The 26777-nt window shown below is 48.7% G+C and overlaps 1 protein-coding gene across 5 annotated transcripts in view; it reads right to left on the reverse strand.

Moving 5' to 3' along the window:
* Positions 1-26777, reverse strand: part of LOC144159277 (uncharacterized) — a 352228-nt gene that overhangs the window by 53521 nt on the left and 271930 nt on the right. For 4 of the 5 annotated variants that reach the window (XM_077690667.1, XM_077690666.1, XM_077690669.1 and 1 more), the window contains 2 exons: positions 6088-6151; positions 1155-1235 (listed from right to left, as the gene is read on the reverse strand). In XM_077690667.1, coding sequence (XP_077546793.1) covers positions 1155-1235; positions 6088-6151 — 145 coding nt within the window. The remainder of the gene's footprint in view (positions 1-1154; positions 1236-6087; positions 6152-26777) is intronic. The other variant, XM_077690670.1, reaches the window with a different exon arrangement.

Raw genomic sequence — 26777 nt, forward strand, 5'->3', positions numbered from 1 at the left:
ATAAATATACGCGTTTTTTTTTTTTTAAGAAAACGCGTGCTCCGAAGAAGGTAGTGAGTGGTCCACAGCTTCCCGCCATGTGCAATGTCCACGCACGCCATTTGGTGCAGGACGTCGAACGGTTTGCTTGAATTCTCAATTCTCTACCAGGACGGGCGCTTTAACAGCAACTGTGAGAACACCGGTTCGATCACGATTAGTGTCACGAAAAAGAGGCTCTACGCAAGGGTATCGACGGAATGGAGAATCGAGAATCGGCGTAACCAACAAATTCTTTCACCGTGAACACCTTCAGCCGGCGGCGTTCCAGCGGAGGCCAGGCAAAAAAAACTGTGCATGCCTGGAGATCTCAGCAGTGTTCTGCGCATGCGCGATCGTCTTGCACCTATTTGTCCTCCAGTTGGAAAAAAAAATGGTGGAAACCGCGCATATGTGGCACTCGAAGTAACGCCAAGCTCTCGTTGTGGCCCAGCTTGATTGAAACGAGTTTGGGCGTGGCTTTTCTTTAGCTAAAAAGCGCGAATGCGGCAGCAAACGTCACTCGCTACGACCACTGATTGTTGTCTCCAGATATACCACTGATTATCGCAATAATTATACTACTTCCTGTTACCGCCTCAACAAATATTTCAAGCTTATACAATACAAAAGCTCAACAATTTTAGGGGCGATGCTCCCTAAGGGCTCGGGCTGTGGGCGTCTAATGTCGACGTCGTCGCCGTCGTATCATGTAGTCACGGTACTAAAACACCGGGACACTCGTTTACGCCTTGCGCTAGAACGCTTCGAGCTTCAAAGACACGAGACTTTTAAAGCAAATCTCTATACCTCTGCCTCCCAACGGTTTCATCTCCGTGGGCAAGGATATACTTATGCTCTTCATGCCTTGCCCCTCCCCAGGTTTTACGTTAGTGGATATTGCCCGGGATTTTTCTTAATCTGCTACCAGCTTCGCTATCCAACCTCGTCTTGTCTATGATTCTTTGGCTGGTATTACTTTCTTCTAATCACGAACAAGCAGGCCTAATTTTTAGCATTACGATTGAATTTGGCACGATTCAGTAAACTGCAACCCAATCCTATAGCTGTAGGTTCACCTGGCAGACCAGCATATCCAGAAAACGCAAGCCGCCAGTGGCTCCTCCTCCACTCACCTTGCAGCAGATTGTACTCCGACTGGCTCAGGGTGGCAGGCCGCTTCAAGGCGGCTTGCGTGACGTCCTCTTCGCTGCATTCTGCGCAGGAAAACGAGGCCAACCAGCCGGGTTATAAACGCATCGCACCAGCCCGAGAGACATCGAAGCTTTCATGCCTAAGGAAATTAGCTCCTTCAAAATGTGCGCAAAGTTTGCTCTGCTCTGCACCTGAGCTGAAATCAACACTAATTATGGCGCGCGAGAGAAAAACGTGATGACAGCACACCACCCAAGAGTGTCAATAGAAGAAAAAAAAATGAGCGAAGCTCACATTAACGCGTAAGACTTGAAGGTAGGGAAGCTGTACGCAACCTTCACAACCATCTCGACGGTTCAAGTCCACGATTGCCGCCGATTTGCTTCTTCTTCGCTACAGCAACGACCTCACTCCATCTTTGTTGCTATAAGGGCGAAGAAGAAGCAAATCGAAGAAGCAGAACGAACGAACGGAATGCGCGCACTTAAACTATGCGCAGGATGTGCAACGTGTACCCTACCACGTGTTCTGTGTCGAGCAGGTGACGTGATTCCTCTCTCCACAGCCTCAGCCGAGTGAGTACGCTGTTTGACTTCCGGGTACTAACTCGCGCGTTCTTTTAGTGTTTGTGCTGAGCACGTGTTTTACTTCTAAGCTGGCAGTAAAGCAAAAAAAAAAAAAACGGTCGTAGCCGAGTGGGTAAGACGACTGAGTCTAACACCGTCGATCTACCAGACACGGGTTCGAACCCTGCCGGTACCAGTGATTTCTTTTCTTTATGCTTAAAGTTGTGAAACGCCGAAATCCCCGAATTCCTAAGCAGCTTCGCTGTTGCGAAAGCGTAGTAGGTGATTACAGGGGTAGAATATTATTCACACGGGGTAACGATATCCGAAATTGTATTGCATCAGACATGGGTTATTTCAGTCCAGTCACAATCAACCGCAGGATCACCCATTGTGCCTTTATTCTTATTGTCACTAAGAGTGTCTTCTCTGTCTCTCTCACCCAACCTCGCGATCTTATTTTTTCTTTGAACACAGCCTTCATTTTTCAGCTTAGGCGGCTGCGTTGACGTCGGCTGTTAAAAAAAAAAGGCTTAAGACAAAATTCCACTGCACAAAAATCGAGCAAAACGGAATAGTTTCCTGATACTGAGGCGGAATCAGAAGGAAAATAAACTATTTTAAATAAGGGTTACTTGACTGAGACTACTGCGGTGAAAGGTCTAATCAATCCAAAAGTTCCTGGGCGATCGAGATAAAATATTTTGCCCCTGAAGTTCGTGCCAGCCGTTAATAGTAAAGTCGTAACTTTAAGGTTACATATTCGGTGCATGAACTCATGGATGTTAAAAATGGACAACTATATCAGATCTCAGAGCAGTTAAGTAAAAGCAAACCTCAAAAAATCGGACAAGCATTTATGGAACGCTTCTGGCAATAACTGTGAAACGGCGCAAATACATCACGCTCTAAGTCTTGAACTAGCGTGAAAAGGCCGCAGAGACCCCTTACGAAACCACTTAAAGACCTGGTTCATCCGAGCTTCCTTATATGGACTAGCCGCGCAGTTGATTCTATCCGATCCCGCACTAACCACACAGGCCAGCATTTTTTACCCAAACTTTTGCTCCCTCGTCACTGAGCACTACCTTCTCCCCCCAATCTTCCGCGATGTTCTGAATGAAAAAAAGAAATCAAACCGAAAGCTCTTCAGCATTTCCCCTGAAACGCCGGGATGCAGCGGACTGGAACCGCACCTTCCAGCAGGAAGGGACGGGGCGCTCCGCAGAGAGCAAAACCCGTTACGTGCCACCGCTCTCACGCCTCCGGAATCCTTCCCCATCCTCATCACATTCCTCCTCTTCCTGTTCCCGGCGAGACGAAGAAAAGCAACAGACGATTCGTCTTGTCTTCACCCTCCTTCTGCTCAGCGTCTACGATTTCTAGCTCCACTCGCCTGCTTGCCTGTTCGCTTTATTTCCGTCCTCATTTTTTTTTCTACACCTTACTTCCCACGTTGTTTATTCCTCCCGCCAAGAGTGGGAATCGAGGAAAGGAAAAGGTCACCCAAGAGTGGGACGATTTCCGCGGCGTCTGGCTCTGACGTCACTCTGCGCGTCATTCGGCCCCCCCTACGGTTTCGACAACGGGACAGAGACTAGGCAACAGTGAGACGTACAGAAACGTGTAGCGAATATAAACGAAGGAACGAAGGGGTGTCCGACTTAGCCACTCGCAGTGCTGCCAGGTTGGGAGTTTCCCCACACGACCTCTTGGTGCGAGCCGTTAGGCCGACTGTATACGTTCAGCATTCTAGATGAGGGCAGTATTTGAACTACCTTAATGCGGGCCGAAAATAGAACTCGCGCTCGGAACAACCGTAATCGGCGCGTTAGGCTAACCGTTAACCACGGCATACCTTCTCCGCGCATTTATACATGATACGTACGGCGAGGAAAAGGAGTCGACGATTCCTATTCTTTCGCGTGCAGAGCACTTTAGGGGCTCGCCTTGTCGTCGTAGCTAGCTCGCTGGACACAAGTAGAGCCACACGGAGTTCCGTCGTAGCGGCTGTCGTCGCGGCGTAACCCAGAGGCTTCGAAAGCCAAGCCGTTCGAAACTCGTGAACCGCTGGCGTTTGCCATACATCTCCCCGTTGTTTAGAATAAAGACATCTGTAGGTACATTTGAGGCAAAATATACGTAATTAACCGGCAGCGCCCGCATTCATTTAGTTCGGAACGCTCGTTGGGTTGGTTTTTACAATAGTAAGGGAAAAAAGTGGCAGGGCAACGCCGGCACGTGCGGGAGGAAAAGCAAGCAAAAAAAGAACAGAACTCCCGCTGGCGCAGTTTTAGGCAGGGAGCGAGCGAGCACTGCGAAGGCGGGAAATTTGAAATGCATTGGGTGGCAGTAGTGAGCGGATAACGGCGCTACAGCCCATTATGGCGAATCACTGCTCCGCACTTCCGACAGCTTTCACATTGAGTGGAACGGCTTTAATTTTTTTTTTAAGCGGTACTACGCGTCCTTTGCTTATTCATTCCCAACTCGCTGTTATTCGTCGAGGAAGAGATTACTGCAAGCGTCGCAAAAAACCTTTAATCTCATCCGTAATACGTTTACACAATCCTACGGGTGAATAATTATCTCTGCTCAGACGTTATTAAGAAGCGATTGATAGCGCCTGGCAGACAACATACTAAATATTGCAATCGTGAAAGAAAATGACCGTTTTCTTACGTTCTCGCCTGCCACGTTGTATCTAACTGGACACCAAAACCACACTGACATCCCAGGAAGAGCGGATAAAAAAAAGTCGACGTTATAATAGGCAGTACACCACAAAAAGAAAGAATGAAAAGTGAACAGAAGAAAACACAACCACTTAGGCTTAGTTTTTCTTACAAGGAGTAATAAAATGCAGTGTTATATCTTTTGTCGTTTTCCTTTTCAGCCTCGGCAGTACCGGCAGTAGGGGCTGAACGAAACCGTCTACGTCTATCTTTTGCGCAAATCGTTCCACCGTTGAAGTCCGCCAAGACAGTATGATGGGGGCACTTATCCACTCAGGAGATTTAAGAAGATTGCAGAGGACGTGATGAGTTTCCGAAAGCCTGACTTCGTTTTGGTATTGTTCTCGCTTGTACGTGACGGAATTCTCAAAGGTCTGACCAGTCCACTCAGAATCTCGAAGTTTGACCGGATTGGCTCAGGGAAGAATTCCACAGGGTGAGTTCCTACTACAGGCGCGATGGTCCCTTTTTTTGAAAAAAAAAAAACGTTGTCAGGAACGAAGCAGCCAGTCATAACGCTTCGAGAAACTTTCAAAGCGTGATGGCGAAAACATGATGCTTTTTTTTTAAAAAAGGCAGACCAATTTACAGTTAAGTGTCCAAAAAAGTAGGCACCATGTTACTAAGAATATTTCTCATTATTTCAATCTTTTCGAAGTCACGTCAAGTGACCCAGTTTTCCTAACAAAATAAAGCCAAAAGATTACTTTGGGTGCCCGTTAAAAGGCCTACTATACTGATACGTGTGTTGGAAGCGAAGTCAGTTACTCAGTACTCAATGCTCTAAAGAACGTGCGTAAACGCTTCAGCATAATTCAGCATAAAAAGAACACCTTCACCCTTTCCGTGCTACTCACAACGGCACGTTTCGCAAAGGGGCCCTGTAGGATATTTGCATCACTAAAGTCACTTAAACGACTTGAAATGGGGTTTTGAAATCGAAAAAAAACATCATTAGTTGCCTCCTCAGGCAAACGAGTAGTGCCTGTTAGTAGATCCTGAATATTAGTTAAGAGCACGTAATGACCTGGCACGGTCACGAAAAGGAGCCTTCCGGTGCTGAATACTGATTATCACCAGCGCACTAAGGACGCCTTTTAAATATACGAAACAGCTTCCTCGAGTGGGTTATTAATCAGGGTCGCGACAAATTTTATCTAAAGACATGATGTATGTAGAGAAAGCGGTGGAAATCGCAAAGTTTACGGAGGCAGCGTTCAACGTAGATAACTGAATTATTTACGATTTCACGGAGCTGTATAAAACAAGCTTTGTTTCGCTTGTTGTTGTTGCTGTTGTTGTTTGGTGACAGGCATCGGCTAGCCGTACTTTGCACTTCGTTGTAAGTTTCGATTTCGTTTTTCTACAATGCCTACAGTACGTTATTTTGACGGCTGTGGTTACCAATCCCACAGCTGCAATGTCTACAGTTTGGCAGCTGCCACTATTTTTACGACAGTGGCGCCAAGTCCCCGCCTCTCTGTAGGTCTTCAGCAGCATATCTGATGCTACCCAGTCAGCTGCAGTGCACATCTGGAAAAGCATGCCTTTCGATTCGCGAGGAGTGCGCAAGTGTGTGCGATCCTCGGGAAAAAGGGTGTAAACAGACTCACCGACAACTTTCACGTGGACCACGCCGTGTGCATCGGTCTCGACGACCACGGTGGAGCCTTGCTGCTGCAACGACACGAGAAGAGCAGAGTCGTGAGAACAGGGACTGCAAGACGAGGGCGAGTACGTGACGGGGCCGGAAATGGCAAAGCCCGAGGCCAAAGGGAAAGCCCCACCAAAGAACGAACTGAGAAAACTGAAGGGCGACAGGTAGGTGTGCTTGTTGATTGACTGATCGATTAATTGTTTGAGACGGTCACGCATAAGTGCTTTTGATTGATTGATTGATTGAGTCACTGACTGGCCGACCAACCGACCGATTTATTTATTTATTTATTTATTTATTTATTTATTTATTTATTTATTTATTTATTTATTTATTTATTGATTGATTGATTGATTGATTGATTGATTGATTGATTGATTGATTGATTGATTGATTGATTGATTGATTGATTGATTGATTGATTGATTGATCGATTCGATCGATCGATCGATCGATCGATCGATCGATCGATCGATCGATCGATTGATTGATTGATTGATTGATTGATTGATTGATTGATTGATTGATTGATTGATTGATTGATTGATTGATTGATTGATTGATTGATTGATTGATTGATTGATCGATCGGCTGCTTTGTGAAGGCTCGGCTCATCCCCGTCTGCGGTTGAGGACATACTTTGTACGCATGCGACATTCTCAACAGGGCCATAAATGACGACTACAGGTATTCCGAACTTACTACTCAATTTGCAACAATACGCTGCGAACCAGACTGCGAAAATAAAAACACAGTACAGTGGAATCTCGTTAAACCGTACCCGCATAAGCCGTAGTTTCTTTTTATACGTAGTTAAGTCGAATCTCCCGACTCGGTTTTCCTTTAACCTAATGCATTCGGATAAACCGTGCTGCCGTTCAGTACGTACTTTTTCGCGTCCCTGTCAGATACGGTCTGACGAGGTTTCACTAGATTACTTCGCTGGAATACCAGAAAACCACAACGACAAAGAAAATGAACACAATTCCTACCAAGCTGACGTTGATATGAGAGGTATAATCAACAATACAGTTAACTCTGAAACATCACTCCCGCGAACACCGTTAAAAATACGTACAAACAAATTAAAGTAATACACCCATGCTACTATTCCCTAGACCGGCGTTTCTCTCATTCTTTATTCAGCCTTCACAAACAACCGTGACGGAATAAAATATGCACCGCTGGTCGCTCGCGTGACGCGAACGACGAAATTCCGCCGCACGAACCCCATACGAGAACCCGAGCGCGTTCTACGAAACAAAAACAAAATAAAGAAAACAAGCAACCCAGTAAACTTTGTTGCCCAACCGACAAGGCATCTGTTTACTGCGAAGAAACTCCCATCTCTTTTAAAAAGCCCGCCTAGCTAATCAAATCCCCTGTCCTTTACATCACTGTCAGCGGCAGGCTTTCTGCGCTGCTCATATCAGAGGCAACAAGAAACAAGAAAGCTCCGCAGCAACCTGCACAACAGAGCATACACGAGAATAAAAAAATAACAAAAAATTAAACCTGGTTCCTTTGAAGTAACGTTTCCGTTCCCCTTCCTTCCACGGCGGGCAATTTCTGAGGCGGAGTTTTAATCCGTTTAGACGTTCAACATTCTTGTATGCGACCCTTTTGTCTCTCTTTTTTTTCAACCTCTCCCGTCACCCTCGCATTTCTTTTGTAGTCGGACCGCTAAGACTTCTTACAAGCTCTTTCAGAAACTTTTCTCCTTAATATTGTTTCCGCCCTCATCGTTCCGACAAGCGAGCAGCAGCAGCGGCGGCCCGGATCACACAGACTGAACACCCGGCGTTTTCATCTCGTACGAACCGGCGCGAACTTTAAAAAGGGTCGGCTGAGATAAAGGGGCAGAGGAAGAGGAGTAACACCGACGACAAACCCCGCGCGACACAGAGGTACAGATAGGGGAAAGAAAATCAGTGAAATATCGGGGTTGTGTCGCCCCCTAGCGGGGCAAACAGGAGGGTAGGTATACCGTCAAGCCGCGCACACAGGACCGCGCGCTCGGCAATCCGATGCGTGCGCGGGCGAAGGCGGCGGCGTGTTTGCCCAGCGCTCTCCGCTGCGTTGCATCCTAATCTGATTGAGTGCGTTCCGTATTCCGCGCGCGGGCTCGTCGGCACGCACGGCGGATCCCAGAAGAAGATCCCGCGGACGCGGAGATCACGTAGAGGAATTGAGGGGACACAGGGACTTCCGCTAGACAAACGCGCCCCGTCTGGCCCCGACCCTTTTCTCTTCTCTTCGTCGCGGAAGTTCCAGATTTCGGCTCCGTTATATCATTTCCCCCCAACTTCCGCGCTAGATGAGCGACTCTCCCCTCCCCCCTTTGTTTTTTTATCACGAAAGTGTTTTATTCCTGGATGCACCAAGATTTCCCTGACGTCATATCCGTCACGGAAGTGACGCCAGTACAACGAAGCAAGCGGCCTGTACAGGGTGCACCCCTGCACACAGGGTCTTCTTGCGGAGAAGCAACCTTTAGCACTAAAGAGTACGTTCGTTCGTTTTCGGGTTTTACATTCTAACACGAAAGAGTTTTATGCCGGGATGCACCAAGATTTCACTGACGTAATATCCGTCATGGAAATGACGCCAGTACACATTTGCCGAAGCAACCCGCCAGCAGGACGTCGCTCACCAAGCACACCCACAAGACAGCCGCCGACCCGCAAATCATGGTCAGCTGCAGATTTCGCTGCACATTTCACTTTCGTGTTTTACCGATTCCTATGACGGAGGAATCAACCACAGTTTTCTCTTCTATTGAACTAGCGAGTGTAAACGACTCTAATGCGAGGTCCCGAGCCATGCGGTACAAAACGGAAGTACTGATGTATACAAACAGCGCCACGCGCACTCGCTCCAACGGGGGTTCAGGACCTTCTCTCGAGCTTTTCGAAAGCTCGTTTGTTTTTTAAAGGATGCGCATAACTAGTTCAATACGAGGCCCTCAACTTCAAGCGGACGACGCCTCAGACAAGCTTCCGTCAGTGGGTTTTCCAGATGCCGTTTTCCCTGGTGTGTTCCATAGACTGCTTTGTTGAGCGTGCGTGCGTGCCAGCGTGCATGTGTTTGCGGCGCACGCCCGTATGTTCGCTTAAAAGGACCGTAATAAAGTTTACCGAGTTATCAAAGGCGATTTCTTTCCAGTGCAACAGGGATGTGTGCAGTTTTCCCTGTCCCTTTACCAACGAACGTAAGCTCCAAGCAAACAGACATTGCGTACAGAGAAACGAATAGGTCGTACGTGTCTAATTACCCCCGTCAGGGTTAGGCGCCCGTCTGGTCCTTCCATTTCAAATTGGCATTCATAAATTCTGAACCAAAGGAAGGCGGAGTTGCATACGGGGCCTCGGATTAGCCGAGACCGCTTGGGGGATTCTACAACGCCCGTGCCACTCTAGACGCAAACGTGCTCCAGCATGCCCTGTACGATCAGCATTGTAAAACTCGAAAAACTCGGGCATTACTGCACGCGTGCGTAACGAGACTAAGCCCTGCCATCTGCCGGGGAAACAGTTGTCCCGACAGCAAAATGGGAGCGTTCCCGGGCGCCGAAGCGCTCCACGAAGCGTCTCGCCCGACGCAAAGGCAGCGGTGTAACGATTAAGCGTCCGCAAAAGAACAGCACGCGTGAAGGGAGCGTAAAGAACAAAACAAGCGCCTGCGGCTGCCTCGAGCGTTGTGGACGCATCGGCTCGTGGGAGAGGCGTCAGGTGCAGCGTTGCGCGTAACTACCGATGATTTGGCTGCAGGCCGGTAAAGGCGGAGCATTTTCTCTGCGCCGGAGTTCCTGTCTTTGGCGCATCTGCAGTCGCCGCCATCACGGCCCAACGCCTGTATAAAGGCAAGCGAAACGGCGTAATTGTATAGGCGCGTGCACTGATTAGCGCTCGCGAGACGGCGGCTGCGCAGGTGAGAATTCGCAAAGTTTCTTTCTTTTTTTTCCTCGATCCTTTCTTTCTATTTTTTTACTCCTTCGCCGTTGATGGCGTAGTTTACGGCCTTTCTTTTCACACAAAGTACTTTAGTGGTATTCCGTATCGTCCCCTTCCTACCAACTTGCTTCCCCTCACAGGGCTTCGTGCCTACTTGATAATAAGGCACATTCATTCATTCATTCATTCATTCATTCATTCATTCATTCATTCGTTCGTTCGTTCGTTCGTTCGTTCGTTCGTTCATTCGTTCGTTCGTTCGTTCGTTCGTTCGTTCGTTCGTTCTTTCGTTCCTTCCTCCATTCATTCATTCATTCATTCATTCATTGCACTAGTTTTCAGCAGCTGGTTTATGTATTTCATTTAATAATTTCCTTTCTCATTTTCTCTATCTCTCTTCCTTCGTTCGTTCGTTCGTTCGTTCCTTCCTTCCTTCCTTCCTTCCTTCCTTCCTTCCTTCCTTCCTTCCTTCCTTCCTTCCTTCCTTCCTTCCTTCCTTCCTTCATTACTTTCCTTTTTTCTTTCCTTCTTCCTTCTTTTCCTTCTCAGAAAAGGTATGTTTTCACCTGAGGCAGCCTCTCTGATTCGAAGCCATCGCCTCACTCACACACAAACACACACAAAAAAAGATTCGAGCTGCCAAATTAGCGAACAAAAATTAGAATTTACGGTCCAGGCGAACCGTACCGACTATTCGATGTTTCCACTTAAGCGATTTCTAATTACCGATAGTACGCTTCGTGAAAGCGCACTAAGCACCGCCTTCCCCGCTTTCCTTGCCCAAGGACGTTCGTCGCGACGAGTAAAACGAAAAAAAATCCCAAGCCTTGCGGGAGATCACGACGTGGGAACTGCGACGGGCTGGTCGGCTGCGTGAAACGGCCGAACATACGCGCGAATCCTCCTTTGCTGATTCCACCGCAAGATTTTCTGGTTTCGGACAACACGAGAACGCTTTGCGTCCGAAGAAACAACTAACCGCCATTATCTCGAGCCATTCTTTCTCTTTTTGGCAACACAATTGCGTGCCGTTATTGCCAAAATACGGAGCATTACCAACGCAAGTCCGCAACACACCAGGCAGAGTATGCGGGCGAAATTTTCTCTGAATGTCCATAACGGGTGCTATACGGCGGAAACCAATGCGTCCATAAGAAATCCCATTAGTTCCTGCGTAGTCCCCCCCCCCCCCCCCCCGCCCTCCCCTTTGTAAACTGTGCACTGGTGTCCCGCGACTGTATGGTTTCTTTTTTTTTTTTTTTTTCCTGCGAGCAAGCGACGGCTTTTCTGTGCTGAGCGGAAATAACGATTTAGGAATAGGAAGCTCAAGGTAAAAAATAACGACAAACCTGCATGCTCATCCGCGGTCATTGAAACCTTCCGTTGAATTTCAGTTGCGCAGGTTTGAAACAACCCCAGAAGAGCAACGAAGGTTTTTTGCGGTACTGAGAACTTCCCGTGTTCATTCTCCTGTGAAGCAAAATGGCCGTTGCATCATTCGGAGCGAGAATGACGGGCGCAGTGTACGGACTGTTTCTGAGGGGGGGAGGAGGGGGAGGAACCTTTTTCGTCCTAAAATATGACATCCCCTCGTGAGAAAATGACTGTTGCAAAAGAAGTAGCTCTGCCTCTCTCGTGCCAGCCCAAACAATCATCATCAGGGGTTGGTAAGATTAAACCAAGCATCCGAAGGGGTCTTAGCAGCTCGCCCCTGTGAGAGCAATGACCTTTCCAGCCGCGGTGGCTCAGTGGCTATAATGCGTAGTGCTGCTGAGCCCGAGGACTCGGGTTCGACCCCGGCCGCGGTGACTGCTTTTCTGATGGAGGCGAAAAGCAAAAACACCCGTGTGTTCGAGATTTCGGCGCAGGCTCAAGATCCCCTTGAGGTGGTCGAAATTAATCCGGAGACCTCCACTACCGGGCGCCTCACAGCACTGGTGTAGCTTGGGCGCGTTCAAACCCAGACTCAATCAGTTCATCCCTCAATCGATCGATCGATCGATCGATCGATCAATTAATCAATCAATCAATCAATCAATCAATCAATCAATCAATCAATCAATCAATCAATCAATCAATCAATCAATCAGAAAATGAGCTTCTTTTTTACTTCTTTCCTCATTCCACAGCAGCTACTGTCACGCGGATGAATGATAGCGATTCAAGGATAGCGCAGGCGTGGCTTCGTTTCGTGACGCGCCATTCTGAATTGAGCTTCCTCCTCAAGCAGGGATCTGACCCCTCCGCCTACGACAAAAAGATTCTCTACTCGTTACCCCTTTTTCGTCATCCTTTTACGCCTTCCGCCCTGTACGACGACACTAACGAAGCAACAAGGGTGTAAATCCGTGCGAAGAATTAGGTTAAAGCCGAAAAACGAATGCGATATCGGGTAGGCTGCTCCAACAACCGTAGTCGCCTTTAAAGGTAAAAACGCAATTTATCCCCGAAAGGTAGGGTACAACGGCATTCCTCTTCTAACGCTTTGCTCGCACTTTTTTCCGGTCCCAAAAAGATCCGCAAGCCCACTTCGCGTAAAAGCGAAGAAAAGCGGTATGCGCCAACATAAAAGGGAACTCCTTTGATTAGGGCACAAGAGACAGCCCCGCCCCGCCGAACCCTTTGTTCCTTGTGTTAGGGTAAAAGAAGCACACAGCCCCTCCTCTCCGCGCAGCGGCTTCGTTTGGAGAGTTCGCGTTTGCGCAAGCGTGCGATTCGTTAAGACAACGAAGTGGGCGCTCCGACAATAGCATAAGCGCTCTTTCAGCGTTCAAAACCAAATACTCGCCCGCGCTTCCAAGCTGCGAACGCTGCTTCGGGGGGTCGGGGGCAAATAAAAAGAGCCCTACCAAACTGCTTGAACACACATCATAATTCGGTTCCGCGAGACCCTTCGTTGTCATGCTCGAACGAAGTACAACGCGGGAAAGTTTTTAATACGTGGACGCTGTCCAGTGTGTGTGACGGGGGGAAGTAGGGGGGGACCCGGCACAAAAAATTACGACGAAAGTTCGCCCCGTTGATCAAGAGAGAGAGAGAGAGAGAGAGAGAGAGAGAGAGAGAGAGAGAGAGAGAGAGAGAGAGAGAGGGAGAGAGAACTTGCTATTACTGGCGCCCTCTCCCGCAGCAGAAGGAAAAATGAGGGCCGGACTAGCAATTCATTTCGCTCAGCTACGCCCTAGCGGAGTGTTCGACGTGGAAAATTATAGGAGACGGCAAATATTACAGCTTTCCTGCGAGCGACGCTCGCCAGCCGGTCTTATTCAGTTTCGCAAGAAACGAGACAGGAACATCTAAAGGAACTAAAAGGCGCCCGCACTATGAAAGTAGGTCCGCGAGCCACGGGAAACATCGGCGCAAGCCCTGAACAGGGGAGGTGCTGGTAATGCGGCGCCGGCGCGAAGCGCGGCACGAAATTCCTCGTGCGAAAGGTAAATATTAGCAGCGCCGAAAGAACCAATTTCATTTCGTTACACGAACCGGGCTCTGCGCGAGATAGAGAAATTAAAGGTAAACACGCGCGGCGCTGCAGAATACGATGAAGGCAACAACAAATTAAAAAAAAAAACGCTGGCTCAAATATAATTAATATTCGCTCCGAGTTGTGTCGCTTTTGCGGCCTGTGTTTTTTCTCTAGAAACAACAAAAAAGCGAAATCCACTTCATTTACCCGGTGCGTTTATTTTGTAACAGCTGTCCTTTTAGAAGAATATGAGGCGACCGCGGGAGGTGGCCAAGCTTGAAGAAATGCTTCAGCAAGAGCTTGCTGTTGTTCGAAGGCGTATTATCAACCGAAATCGTTCACCGTTGGCTGGCGCACCACCACTGATGTGTGCGCTGTACGGTGGGCGCAGAGAAGGCGTTGTCGCCCGAACATCTCGCGAAGAGCCGGGTTTTTTTAAAGCGAAGCTCTTTCTAAAACAAATGCACTGCAGAAAATCCAACTTTATACAAAACGCTCCGCAGGAAAGCAAACTTTACACAACGGGTTTTCCACAAAGGGCGCACCATGGTGATGATGCTGAAACCCGAAGATTTCTCCTATGGAAATGCAAAGTCTGCGTTCCAATCAGCCAAAGCACAAATCGATGACAACGCTGAGCTAACCGAATCAGCACGTTGAAATGACCCAATCACGCACTAATCGATACAAAATCATAACATCACACTCGCTTAGCTCAGCGTTGCCGCAGACTTGGACTTCGCCTGATTGGATTGTGGATTTTAGATCCGCACTGCCTATTCTGTCGACCAGACCACAAAATAATGTTCAGCTTCATTCGGTGCTCCAGACCACAGGGTTATGTTCTGTTTTGAGCTACTCCTATAGCTACTCTTATAGCAACGAGCGGTGCGTATTGGCCTACAACGGCATCAGTGAGGACACGAAATCTTCGCTCTAATATTTTAAGGCAACCACGAAAACGAACACAAAAGGCCGACGTTCCATCAACCACGATTCAACCCATGCGGGCAACGCTGCCTTAACGTCGCAGCGAAAAGTGGACGATACAGAAGAGCCAGCGCCGCCGACCACACGCTAGAACGTGGCCGGCTTAACGCTCGTTTTACAAGCGCACTTTGACGTGGGATCGGCCGCGCCTCCTCTCTCGCGCTATGTATAGCGGGGCGCTCAGCGAAACACGCAGCGGTGAAATTCGATAAAATTTACGCGTCTCGCGGGCGCCACAAAAGCCCCCGCGACTACCAGCAGCGCGTGCGTCACAGCCCGCGATCTCCGCTCCGTCCTTTCAACTCATCTGTCAGAATCGAGCAGCGTATGTTTCTGGCGGCCGTAAAACTTCGGCCCATGCACATGCATGCACTGCGTCGTGCGGACACGTTATACGAGCGCGGGAAAGAGGTTACGAGCGGAGGTTCAATCGAGACCGTCCTCCCCCGGCAACCGGAACACGAGTGGGTGTGCGTAACTTTGTTGCCTTCACCGGCCACAGTTTTAAAACTGCGCCGAAACGCCCGTGAAAAGAAAAGAAGAAATAGAAGTGGAGCCCTTTAACTTGATGTTACGCAACCTTTGACATCTCAAAGTTGAGGTAAAAAAAAAAATAAACAGAGGAATGACCATTAATCGTTAAACAAATTCTCTCGCTTCGGTCCTTTTGCGTCAGCGGTGGCGCGACACCTGGTAATAGAAGCCCGCTGAAACTGAAGCGATCCTGGAATTTCTGGAGGACATTACTCTGAACACGCTTGACGCAATCGCCTTGCCGCCTGCAGAGTACTAGTTTCCTATAGCTTAGGTGCGTTCATTGACGTCACGAGTTTCTCTGGGTTAGCGAGCGGTAATTAAGGCCCGCAAAATGTTCAGTCATTACTTTAAATGCGGAAGCGGAGGCGGGTATCTAATAGGCTAGCGTGAACTGTTTGGAACTACAGTTCCTAAGTTCAAGCCGTTACTGAAATAAAGCCAAGCGAAGCGCGAATGATGACCTCCAAGCTTTCCGCATTGGATCCCACACATCGCCTCTACTCACCCCCCCCCCCCCTCTCTCTCTCTCTCTCTCTCTCTCTCTCTCTCTCTCTCTCTCTCTCTCTCTCTCTCTCTCTCTCTCTCTCTCTCTCTCTCTCTCTCTCTCTCTCTCTCTCTCTCTCTCTCTCTCTCTCTGTTGGAGGCGTTACTAAGCTACTCACCAGATTTCCGGCCTGAGTGTTCGTCTTCTTCCGCCATTTAAAACTAGGTCATTCTTCCGCATTTGAGGATGCAAAAAAAGTAGATCCCTTCCGGGGGAGTTAACGAGGGCGTCCGCTCCAATGGAGTGTCGCAAAGTAGTGCTCCAAAGTATGCCTCATCATCCCCTCTCTAACGCGAGAAACGGGGTTAGGGAGCACGCCATGCCTCTCTTGTCAACCAGCCTTCCACCGGGTTCCCGGATCTTCCATCCTCTTCCGCACCATGCCGAACGAAAAGGAGCGAGACGAGTGCGCCACCTCGTGGCTTTAAGCAATGCACGTCCATCCTACACCGCCGAAAAACCACTTCAATGCATTCAGCGTTTCCGCAGCCGTTTTGATGAGGAGTACTACTCTAGGGCCGTTCCTCTTACGCTCTAACAGGCACGAACACAAGCGTTGAAAGACGCGGTAAATTCCAAGAAACAACCCAACTCCACGGCCATGTACCCCTCGAAAACTAATTTGGACGAAGTTGTCGTGTTTAGCGCAGCGTGCTTGCGCGCGTAGTTCGCGCCGAAAGTCAAGTCCTGTTGCGCGCACCGTGCTCCATTCAAACGCTAGCTTAATTTCGTCTCTAATAACTTCACAAATGTTCGAAGATTGCCTCAGCCTGCGTAGCTAAGCTCCTCGCAAATCGTCCGTTCTTCTCTGTCCGTTAACTACATTTTTAGAGCTCCAAGTTCGCGCTTCTGAGTGCCCTAGTTACTTCATTTTACCTTTCGCCAGAATAACTTACTCGTTAGGCTTCCGCAATCCACCTCCTCCTCCGCCTCTCTCTCTCTATCCTAGTGCTTACAGCAGGCTCAAAACATACACATAGACACAAAAATAAACAAAAAAGCAGGATAAACAGCGAAGCACAGAGCGGAGAAGCGCTTTACACGCCCCGGAATTTCCTCAGGCCGCTAAGCCCGAGTCGCGCCTAGACAACCAATTAGCCTCGGCGCCAGACGCACCAGGCTGCTTTCACCCGATCCCGCCAAGATTTACTCCCCCACTTCCCTGCAGCAGCCGATATCGCAGCCGCGTTCCGCAGGTGCGCTGCATAGGCAAACTTTCTCCCTCTCCCTCTCTTCGACAGAAAAGCCGACGAGCCCAAAAATCCGCGTGACGATTAGCGACGACTTTCTCCGCCACCCAGGGGAGCAATGCGGTGAAAGTGAACGCACAGGAAGGCAGAAGGAGGAAACTTGGGAGCGGAGAATTGCGATGCGAGGGATGGGAAGATGCAGACTGAAGTGAAGCTTGGGAGGAAGGGAGGAGAAGATGGGTGAGGGAGGAGTTAGCTTAAAGCATTTTGCAAAGGATTTCTAATAAAGTTTTAGCGAACGCCGGGCGCGCATTCGAAGCCTCTCGCTCATCCGGACAAACTTTTTCTCGAGAAAAGAACCCACTCCTCCAAACGCTCCTCTTTACGCGTTAATCGCCCCAGCAACAACGTTTCCCCCTTTCTCGCTCCCCCTCCTGGACAGCGCGCGAACGCATGCGGCTCGAAACAGTTTTTTTACGACGTGGGAACGCAATGTTTATGACCGTCGGCAGCGGGTGCTGCTGCAGGCTTTTAAAAAGCCCGCCGAAAAATAAAACAAAAGGACGCCACGCTCAGTGCGTGCGTGGCTCCCGTGCGCATTTTCAGAGTCTCCCGAAACTCCAAGTGCCCGCGCCGAAAGCTGTTCTTCATTAAGGTGCAGTATGCCGCGTTGCATTTCTTCTTCTTCTTCTTCTTCTTTTCAGAACAACGTGCGGAAAATGTGCTTCGTGAACCGAAAGACACTCTTCCGGTGCACCTTAGCGTAGTTTGTCGGCCGCTCGCGTGGCGTAAAACCAGGCAGTTCCCCCGGTTGGTTTAGTGCTCGGCGATTTAGCAGCCGAGCTCAGTTTGTTTTTGTCAAACATTTACGGGAGCAAAAAAAAAAGGGTGGGGGGAGCAGAAGGATGAGGGTGAGAAGGAGGAGGGTGAGAAGGAGGAGGAAAAGGAGGAGCTACAGATGTTTGTTCAAACGCACTGTTGCGAAAGGTAGAGGGGAAGTTGCCTTGGGAGGTTTGTAGTCACTTAAGCAAGCGAAGCTGAGCAGAGGAGTTGAGCTTAGTAGAAGTGGAAGAGGTACGTGCGATCTCTGTAGAAAAAGGTCTATCAACAACATGAACGGGCGAATTTCGACGGGATCCTTTTTGTGAGTGCCTACATGAGTACTGGTGCGATTTGTCGAGTAACGTTTAATTTGTCGAGCGAGTGAGCGAGGAAGGGAAAGGGGGAGAAGATGGGGCGGAGAATTGGTTAGCTTGAACCTTTAGCAAAGGGTTTCTAATTTATCTCGGAGTGAGTGAGTGAGTGAGTGAGTGAGTGAGTGAGTGAGTGAGTGAGTGAGTGAGTGAGTGAGTGAGTGAGTGAGTGAGTGAGTGAGTGAGTGAGTGAGTGAACGAATGAGTGAACGAACGAGTGATTGAGTGAACTAGTGATTGAGTGAACGAGGGAGTTAGTAAACGAGTGAGTAAGCGAGCGAATGAGTGAGTGAGTGAGTGAACGAGTGAGTGATTGAGTGAACTAGTCATTGAGTGAACGAGTGAGTTAGTGAACGAGTGAGTGAGTGAGTGAGTGAGTGAGTGAGTGAGTGAGTGAGTGAGTGAGTGAGTGAGCGAATGAGTAAGTGAGTGAGTGAGTAAGCGAGCGAATGAGTGAGTGAGTGAGTGAGTGAGTGAACGAGTGAGTGATTGAGTGAACTAGTGATTGAGTGAACGAGTGAGTTAGTGAACGAGTGAGTAAGCGAGCGAATGAGTGAGTGAGTGAGTGAGTGAGTGAGTGAGTGAGTGAGTGAGTGAGTGAGTGAGTGAGTGAGTGAGTGAGTGAGTGAGTGAGTGAGTGAGTGAGTGAGTGAGCCGGCTTATCGGCTACTCAGCCAAAACGTCGAGGAAGCACTGTCCCACACACAACCCATTTCGAAATTCGGAAGCGGCATGGCAGTTGACTAGACAGTACCGCCGTCGCGTCATATAGCCTCCCATTTCACAGTCCCGCGCTCCGACAAAAATTTAAACTGCCCGAAACCTGCCTAGGTCACGAAAAACTCATCCAAAGCTTGACACCAGCTCCCGGGGAGGCTCTCAGATAAGTGAGACGAACAGCGCGGCAGAGAAAATACCGGCGACTGGGAGATATGTTCAGTCGACGTTGTGCTTCCTTCGTTGCCGTCAGCAAGAGCACGGCGCATAATCCTTTTAGCGATGCCCCCCACACGAACAAGGCTGTACCTCCAGTCTACTACTATATAGAAAACTAGGACTGTGAAATAATAAAAACGAGAGATTGTTGGCTCCAACGAGGATAAGAGGATTAGAGCATGGCTTCCGAGGAGGGACGTAGGAAGCAGAGGAGTTCCAGGGCGGCGGAGATCGTACGGTGTTCCTCCTGAGCTCCAAATCTCGGAGAACGACTAGTTTAGAGTTAAGGTCATGCATTTTTCCCCTCTACATCACTCGGCTTTCATAGGCATGGTGTGACAGCTATATCTCTGCCTATATATATATATATAAATATATATATATATATATATATATATATATATATATATATATATATATATATATATATATATATATGTATTATAAGAAACGTATCACGTTGTAGTTAAGTCGTCGGTGAGTCGGTGAAAAATATTGCGCGGCGACAAATCCCCCGGAATACGAAAGTGCACGTCCCACAGCGTGAAAAATAAGACGAGGCTGGACTGGATAAAAGGCCTAACCACCCCCGAGAAATTGTAGGGGCTTCTGCTACCGAGGTCAACGCAACATAAATGTGATGGACGAGGAAGTGGGGGTAAGTCCCGCCCAAATGCTCCCGAGGTGACTTGAAACCGCGGAAGCCTGACTCCTCGTGCAGGCGTAGGCAAAATCCACTTACTCCGCGTGCCCGGGATTACTTGCAAGTCCGTCACTGTGCTCTGACAACAAGGGAAGAACATTTTATGAGAAGGTATGGTTGAGCACCGAAATATCCGGAGGCAAGAATAATTGTCACTGAAAAACTAAGAAAAAAACGGTAATTGCAGAAACGGTCGAAAGGATCTTACGGAGGCAACATAAAACTTCGTGTTCGCAGCGCAAAAAAGAACGAGACAAATACGGGAGGAAAATTCAGGACAAGCGCTGAACCACAAGTAAACATTTTATTGAAGAAACTGAAATATAAAGCCAGCGAGGCAACAAAAATACCGATAAAAAATGACAACAGCTCACACTAAAGGTCGACCTCCATGCAGCGAAATGTAAGCGAAAAGGCGGCGGCCGCCCCGCCGCCGGCGTCGCAAATACGACTGTTCGCCGGCGATCTACGCGAGCTAGATGTCGAACGAGCGGCGGCGAACGCGACCGGAAGCGGCAAACTGCATTTTGAGGCCGCAGCCAATCACAGCCTTGTACTTCCTTGTACTTCCTGTCCTGTCTTCCATCGGCGGCGTTCGCCGCATCACCTGGCATCACGTTGCATGGAGGTTGGGGTGGACGAAAACTGAGCGGCGCGTCAAACCGCGGCGTCCGCCGCGCCAAGTTCACCGAGAAACTTCGCTGCATGGAGGTCGGCCTTAACGCGTAAGGCTTGAAGGTAGCGAAGCTGTACGCAAACTTCACGACTATCAGGACGGTTTAAGTTCGATATCGCACCCGATATGCTTCTTCGTCACTGCCCTGCCGTAACGGACTTTACTCCATCGTAGTTGCTATAACGGTGAAGAAGAAGCAAATCGACGCAGCAAAACGAACGAACGAACGGAACGCGCACACTTAAACTAGGCGCCCACAAGTGCAACGTGTGCCCTATCACGTGTTCTGTGTCGAGCAGGCGACGTGATTCCTCTTCCCACAGTCACAGCCGAGTGAGCAAGCCGTTGTTCGACTCTCGGGCACTAACTTACGCTTGTAGCTGAGTTGGTAAGAGAACTAACTCTAAATCCGTTGATCTACCAGACGCATGTTCGAATACTGCCGGTGCCGGTGATCTCTATACTGTTATACTGAGTTTTGTGAAACGGCGGAATCAACAAGTTGCCAAACAGCTTCGGTGTTAAAAACACGAGGAATGAAGCCCGCTGAGTGAATCTGCGCATGCGCACGTTCTCAAGCACCATTTTCATCAAGACCAAAAAGCAGACGCACCACTTGATGAAAGTGGTGCATGAAAACGCGCGCCTGCGCAGATGAATTTAGCGGGCTTCATTTTGGTGTTTTAGGGGCTGAGGCTGTTGGCGTCTCCTGCCGTCGTCGCAGGCGTCGTGTAATGTAGTCACGGTACTAAAAAACCGGAAATTCGTTTACGCCTCGCCCTAGAACGCAACGCGTACTAAAAAAAACAAAAAAAAATACCGGGACAATCGTTTACGTTTGCGCTGTAGCGCTTCATGCTTCAAACACAAGAGAATTTTACAGCAAAGATGTGTACCTCTACCTCCCAATGGTTTCATCTCCATTGGCAAAAACGCCAAGGCGCCAAGAATACACTAAAACACTGCACGCTTTGCCCCTGCCAAGTTTTCAGGTCATTGGAGATGGCCCGGGATTTTTTTATTGTTCACGTTGTTACCTCGCCGGGTTTATATTTGAGTTTCTTCAAAAAGTTGTGGTTCAGCGCATGTCCTGTATTTTCCTCCCGTCTTTGTCCCGTTCTTTTTTCGCTGTGAATAAGAACTAGTACCAACTAACCAGGTTTTCTATACGTTACTACAATAAAGCTTCGCTCTATAAAAAAATGGGGCAACCCTATTTCATTGAAATTTCCTTCAGCTGGAAACATTAGCGCGATGATCACTGAGGAATACGCCTTGAAAGGGTGGATTTCAAAATTACCCGCTGGCTTCACCCCAATGTGAGGTTAACGGCCCTGCGACATGATTCCGAGAGCAGGTAAATGTGGCCGGTAGGCACACTTTTTTCTCCTATAGCGTTCGCCTCCCAACGATGCCGACTTGCCGAGCGTTTTTACGCAGTTGCCGTTAAGAGACCGCCGTTTCACCCGAAATAACGTTGCTCTAAACTTCAAATTCGTACTTTGCTCAAATATTTAACTCGTCGTTTTTTTGTTTCGTTTAGTTCTGTTTTTCCCCCGATACGTTGTACATATGTTCCGTGTTGATCTTTCCTGTGTGTTATATACGACTCATGTAAGCCCTCTACCCTATCCCCCTATTCCTACGTACTCTTTCCTCCCCATCCGACCTCCCCTACACCAGGCGTTCCGGTGTCTGCCCCTAGTCGAGACAATTTACGCCTGCTGGTGGACCTTCCTCTCTTTCCAAAGAACAATAAATAGACACATACATAGTTCAACAAAGTGAGTGCGAACGGCGAGCGACGATACTTTCGTTTCGGCGCTCGTTCTGTCGGCATTAGCTAATCTCGCAAGGTATGCTTACGCAATTCCTAATTACCATTATTTTACAGCTTATTTGATGCAAGTTCGCGTGAAAATAGGCGGGCGGGGAAGAATTTTTCCGATGGAGTGAAGTTGTAGGTTCTGTAACATACCACGATCAAGCGCCTTTTAGCTGAGCTGAGCTGACTTGACTTGTTTTAACTTGGGTTGGGTTGGGTTGGGCTGGGTTGGGTTGGGTTGGGCTGGGTTGGGTTGGGTTGAGCTGAGCTGAGTCGAGTTGACTTGAGTTGACTTAACTTGACATGGGTTGGGATGAATTTCGTCGATTCGGGTCGAGTTGGGTTGGGTTGAGCTGAGCTGAGCTCAGCTGAGTCGAGATGACTTGACTTTACTTGACTTGGGTTGGGACGACTTGCGTCGAGTCGAGCCGAGTTGGGTTGAGTAGCGCTGCGATGAGCGCGCCTGCGAGTGTGCGCTCAAAACCGGGCCTCCAAAGTTTTCTCTCAAACTTTACCCCTGACCTACAGTTAACCCGTAACAATCCGACCATGCCATACCGAATAAAAATTGCACCAAAAATAATGGCTGCGACCACGGACATGACCCAACATTTCCCTTCCTTGGATGATCCGTGATGCCGCCCGCCTGTGTTCGAGGGACGTGGAGGAATTAAACAAGAAAAAGAAAGTCAGGCTGGCCGAACGAAACGCAGTGGGCGTGCCTGCGCATCAGTCGAGGCAACGTGCGGAATCACTAAAAAACTTCATGCCCTCCCCGTGTCCACTCGGAACGCGGTGCAGCCTGGGATACTTGGAGCTGGGCGAAGCAGCTAGCGTTTCGGCTGCAACTGCAAGCAACGGACTCGGAAGAAGAAGAAAAAAAGCAAAAAGGCCTAAAAGACACCGGTGAAGGGGAAGGATCAAAAGGCAGCGGAGAGGGCGCAAAGGCGTAACACGGGAAAGCCATTTGCGAGAGCGCAGGATATGTTTTGGGATGACGCGCGCGCTAGGACGCCAAGCGAAAACACCAGTGTGTTCGACGCCGTGGCGGCCGTGCGCGCGCTTATTTGTTATTCCTATTTTGTCCTTACAGTTTTACGACCTCTTCTTTTGTTTTTTAACTCGAGCGGCCTACGGCGCCTCGCACCGCCGACGCTGACTTTCCAAATATTTATTCGTTTTGTCATCCCCCGTGCTTTAGAGAGCGAAAAAAATCCTCGGGTTTTGTTATCTCCGCGTCTGTTTATCATACGCCAAGGGCAAACAACGTCCCGGAAGAGGTACGTTGTACAGATGGAAGGGAACGCAAACACGAGCTTCATCAGCATATTATCGACGTATCCGTTTCGTTTAGTTGTTTTTCAGTTTTTTCTGTTGACTTCCTTTCTACAATTCGCTTGATGACACACTGGATCGTTCGTGGCGCCCTTGCTGATAGCCGTAATAGCCGTAGGTGGCTTTAAAATTAAACAATATATATATATATATATATATATATATATATATATATATATAAGCGAAAATGGATGGTACACTCACGATTAAAAACAAACATTGGTTTACTGACGTTTCGACTCGAGGACCAGTCTTCATCTAACTAACGTTACTCCTCCAGTCGAAACGTCTGTTAACCAGTTTTTGTTTTTAATCGTAAGTCAACCATATGGACATTTATATTTATATATATATATATATATATATATATATATATATATATATATATATATATATATATCGGGCAGTTTCGGTGCAAAATATGGGAATCGATGGGACGATTGTCTGTCCACCATCCTTTTCACCTTTTCAAGATTTTAAGATATGTTATTCTGCACAGTTTCAGTAGGCAGGACAACAGAGTGAAAAAAGCTGCATGCGCAGCTCGACGAATATCAGGGTTTTTCCAGTTTTCCGTGCTTTCATCCGAGTTTTCCCACCAAACCTTGGGGACGAAACTAGCGCGCGGGTTATGAAATGCCAAATCAATCGAACACCAATGTTTTCCGACGCTTATGATTGTGTTCATAAAACGGAGCGCTATTTATGACAGTATTCGGCAAAAAAATATCAATATTCCTTTGATCTAATTGCTGATACGAAGGCCTGACAGTCGACAGCACCAAAATTATGGTAGATTTAACTTCATACCACATACGCTTACATCCTAACAAACTAAATGTCTGTTGAAATTTCGAAAAACTGCCGCGACTCATAAATAGAGCTTGACTGATTGATTGATTGATTGATTGATTCATTGATTGATTCATTGATTGATTGAAGGGTTTAACGCGCCGACGCAACTCAGGCGATAAGGCGCACTGTAGTGGAAGGCTTCGGATTAATTTTTACCGCCTGGGGTCTTTGACATGGCCGTATTATCGTACACACGGGCGTTTTTGCTTTTCACCTCCATCAGAAAAGTGGCCTCCTCGGCCGGGAATCGAACCCGCGACCTCGTGTTAAGCAGCACAACGCCTTAGCCACTCAGCCATCGCGGCGGGTACGCATAAATAGACCATAGTACCTGTAAAACCAGAGGCAAACTTACGGCAGATCGAAATGCAGCATTTACTCTACAAGGCTGGGTTCAGGATACGGAAAAACTGGTTCCGGAGAAAATGACCCCGTATAATATGGTCCTCAGGCTCTTCAATGACCATTTCTACCAGTGCACAACGACAGTTGTTCCATCGCTCTTACGCCTTACGGCAGCAGTTGTGGCGTCTTTGCGGCACCAGCATTCGTTGTCAGTGCGTCGTTGTAAGTCGCCTCGCCGGCATCGAAGACACAACGTCTTTTTGTGGGCTGTTTTATAGCAGAAAAATTCATAGCGCTTGCGGACGAGGACAAGGAAAGAGAACAGACACCACGAAGCACTCCGTAGTGTCTGTTCTCTTTCCTTGTCCTAGTCCACATGCGCTATGAATTTTTCTGCAATGGAACACCAACTCGCCCAGGAATCCGTACTCGTGAGTTTTCTAGCGTAAGCTACACTGGCCGAGGTTGAGCAGTTTCGCGTGGACCTTGAAGGGCTGTGCTGCGCAAGCGCGAGGAGCATTGGATTGGTTTGGATTGGATTGGATTGGATTGGTTTGGACTGGTTTGGATTGGATTGGATTGGATTGGATTGGATTGGATTGAATTAAATTTCATTGTGTTGGAGTGCGGGTGTGTAGATAATTGGGTCTGCACATTCCAGAGGAGTGACGTCATAGCCGCGGCAGACGCACTGGCGCCGGCGCGTGCCCAGCTGTGCACCTTTGTTGCACAGTAGCCCTGTCTGACGGTGCTCCGGAGCCGCTTGATAACCGTTTCGCGCGGCTCCTGGAGACCCGTGCTGCGCATGCGCGCGGAGCAGTGACTGGACTGGACTGGACTGGATTGAACTGGATTGGATTGGATTGGATTAGGTTGGAATGGATTGGAAATCGTTTTAGCAGCAGTAAGCACGATAATCAAGCTAATCCTATGCAACAAGGAAAACCAAGAAAAACCAGCTGAACCTTAGCTCACGCTACGTATATCCTGGCATAACCGAGTAAGCCATTGCCATTTTTTATAGAGCGTACAGGTCCTTTTGTCCGCGCGCAATTTGCCCATAATTTCAGATCGAAACGTTACTTCCGTCCACTCTGCCGTTTATCGCGACGAACTCGAGCGAACGCCAGCGCTAGCCCCATAAAACTCGGCGGATTTCCTCAAGATGGCGTGTCGCGGCCCCAGAAACTTTACGGGAAAGACGACACGGCCGTGGCTTCTTTCGGTGATTTGTGGTAATGGGTGTGCCCGGGACCTGCAGAGAACGCGCTGACAGGGCGCAGAGTTGCGCAGTATATAAGGGCGCTGGCGGGAGAGCGGCTAAGTCTTCAGCCTTATTTCGGTCTTCGCTAAAGCCCCACCCAAGCCCCTAGCGCTTATAAACATCCTGATGTAGTGGCCATTCTTACCCGGCACTGAGTGCATCGTGGCCCACGCGGCGCTGCGCCGAAACAGCGGAAAGGCGAAGTCGACGTTCCCTAAGTAAACAGGATGTATGCTGATACAACCCTGATGGAGGAGCGTGCTGCGAAAAACGAGGAAAAAAAAACATTTACCGGTAAAGGCAAATGAAGGGAACGAAGTTACTTTTTGTCTAAGATGAGAGCAAGAGGAGCGAATCTTACCACATGGTGCTTTCATGTTATTTTTAAAGCGAAGCTTTCGTATCGTCACTGACGTCGTCACTGACGCCAACACGCCCTCAGGGAAGCCAACTTTCTGTGACGATGATGATAAATGATCATGGGTGAAGTGAAAGAAACAATTACACCATCTTCCCGTAGGGGAAGCCTGAGTAGTATGCGAAGCAGCCATGGGGTCGACTGAAGCTCCCATTAGTTTTCAGTTCGTCGCTTCGGTTGACGTTCAGCTTCGCGTGCCTTCGTTGTATCAGTAGCTTCTTGACGTAGTTTGAATGAGTGAAGGACATAGGGCGCGTTCGTAGCACATGCTCCCGTCTCGGTTTGTAGCGCAGTGGGAAGAGCGCCACGTACCTCCCGTTGCGGCCACAGAGTCGTGGGATCGAAACCTGGCGCCGCCTAAGTGTTTCTTTTCAGAGTGGACTGCGCTAACGTCAGCCCAAACGCCGACGGGGCTGAAG

Source organism: Haemaphysalis longicornis, unplaced genomic scaffold (genome assembly GCF_048455015.1).
Source record: "Haemaphysalis longicornis isolate Haplotype H1 unplaced genomic scaffold, Haemaphysalis longicornis Haplotype H1 scaffold_10, whole genome shotgun sequence".
NCBI classification, from domain to species: Eukaryota; Metazoa; Arthropoda; class Arachnida; order Ixodida; family Ixodidae; genus Haemaphysalis; species Haemaphysalis longicornis.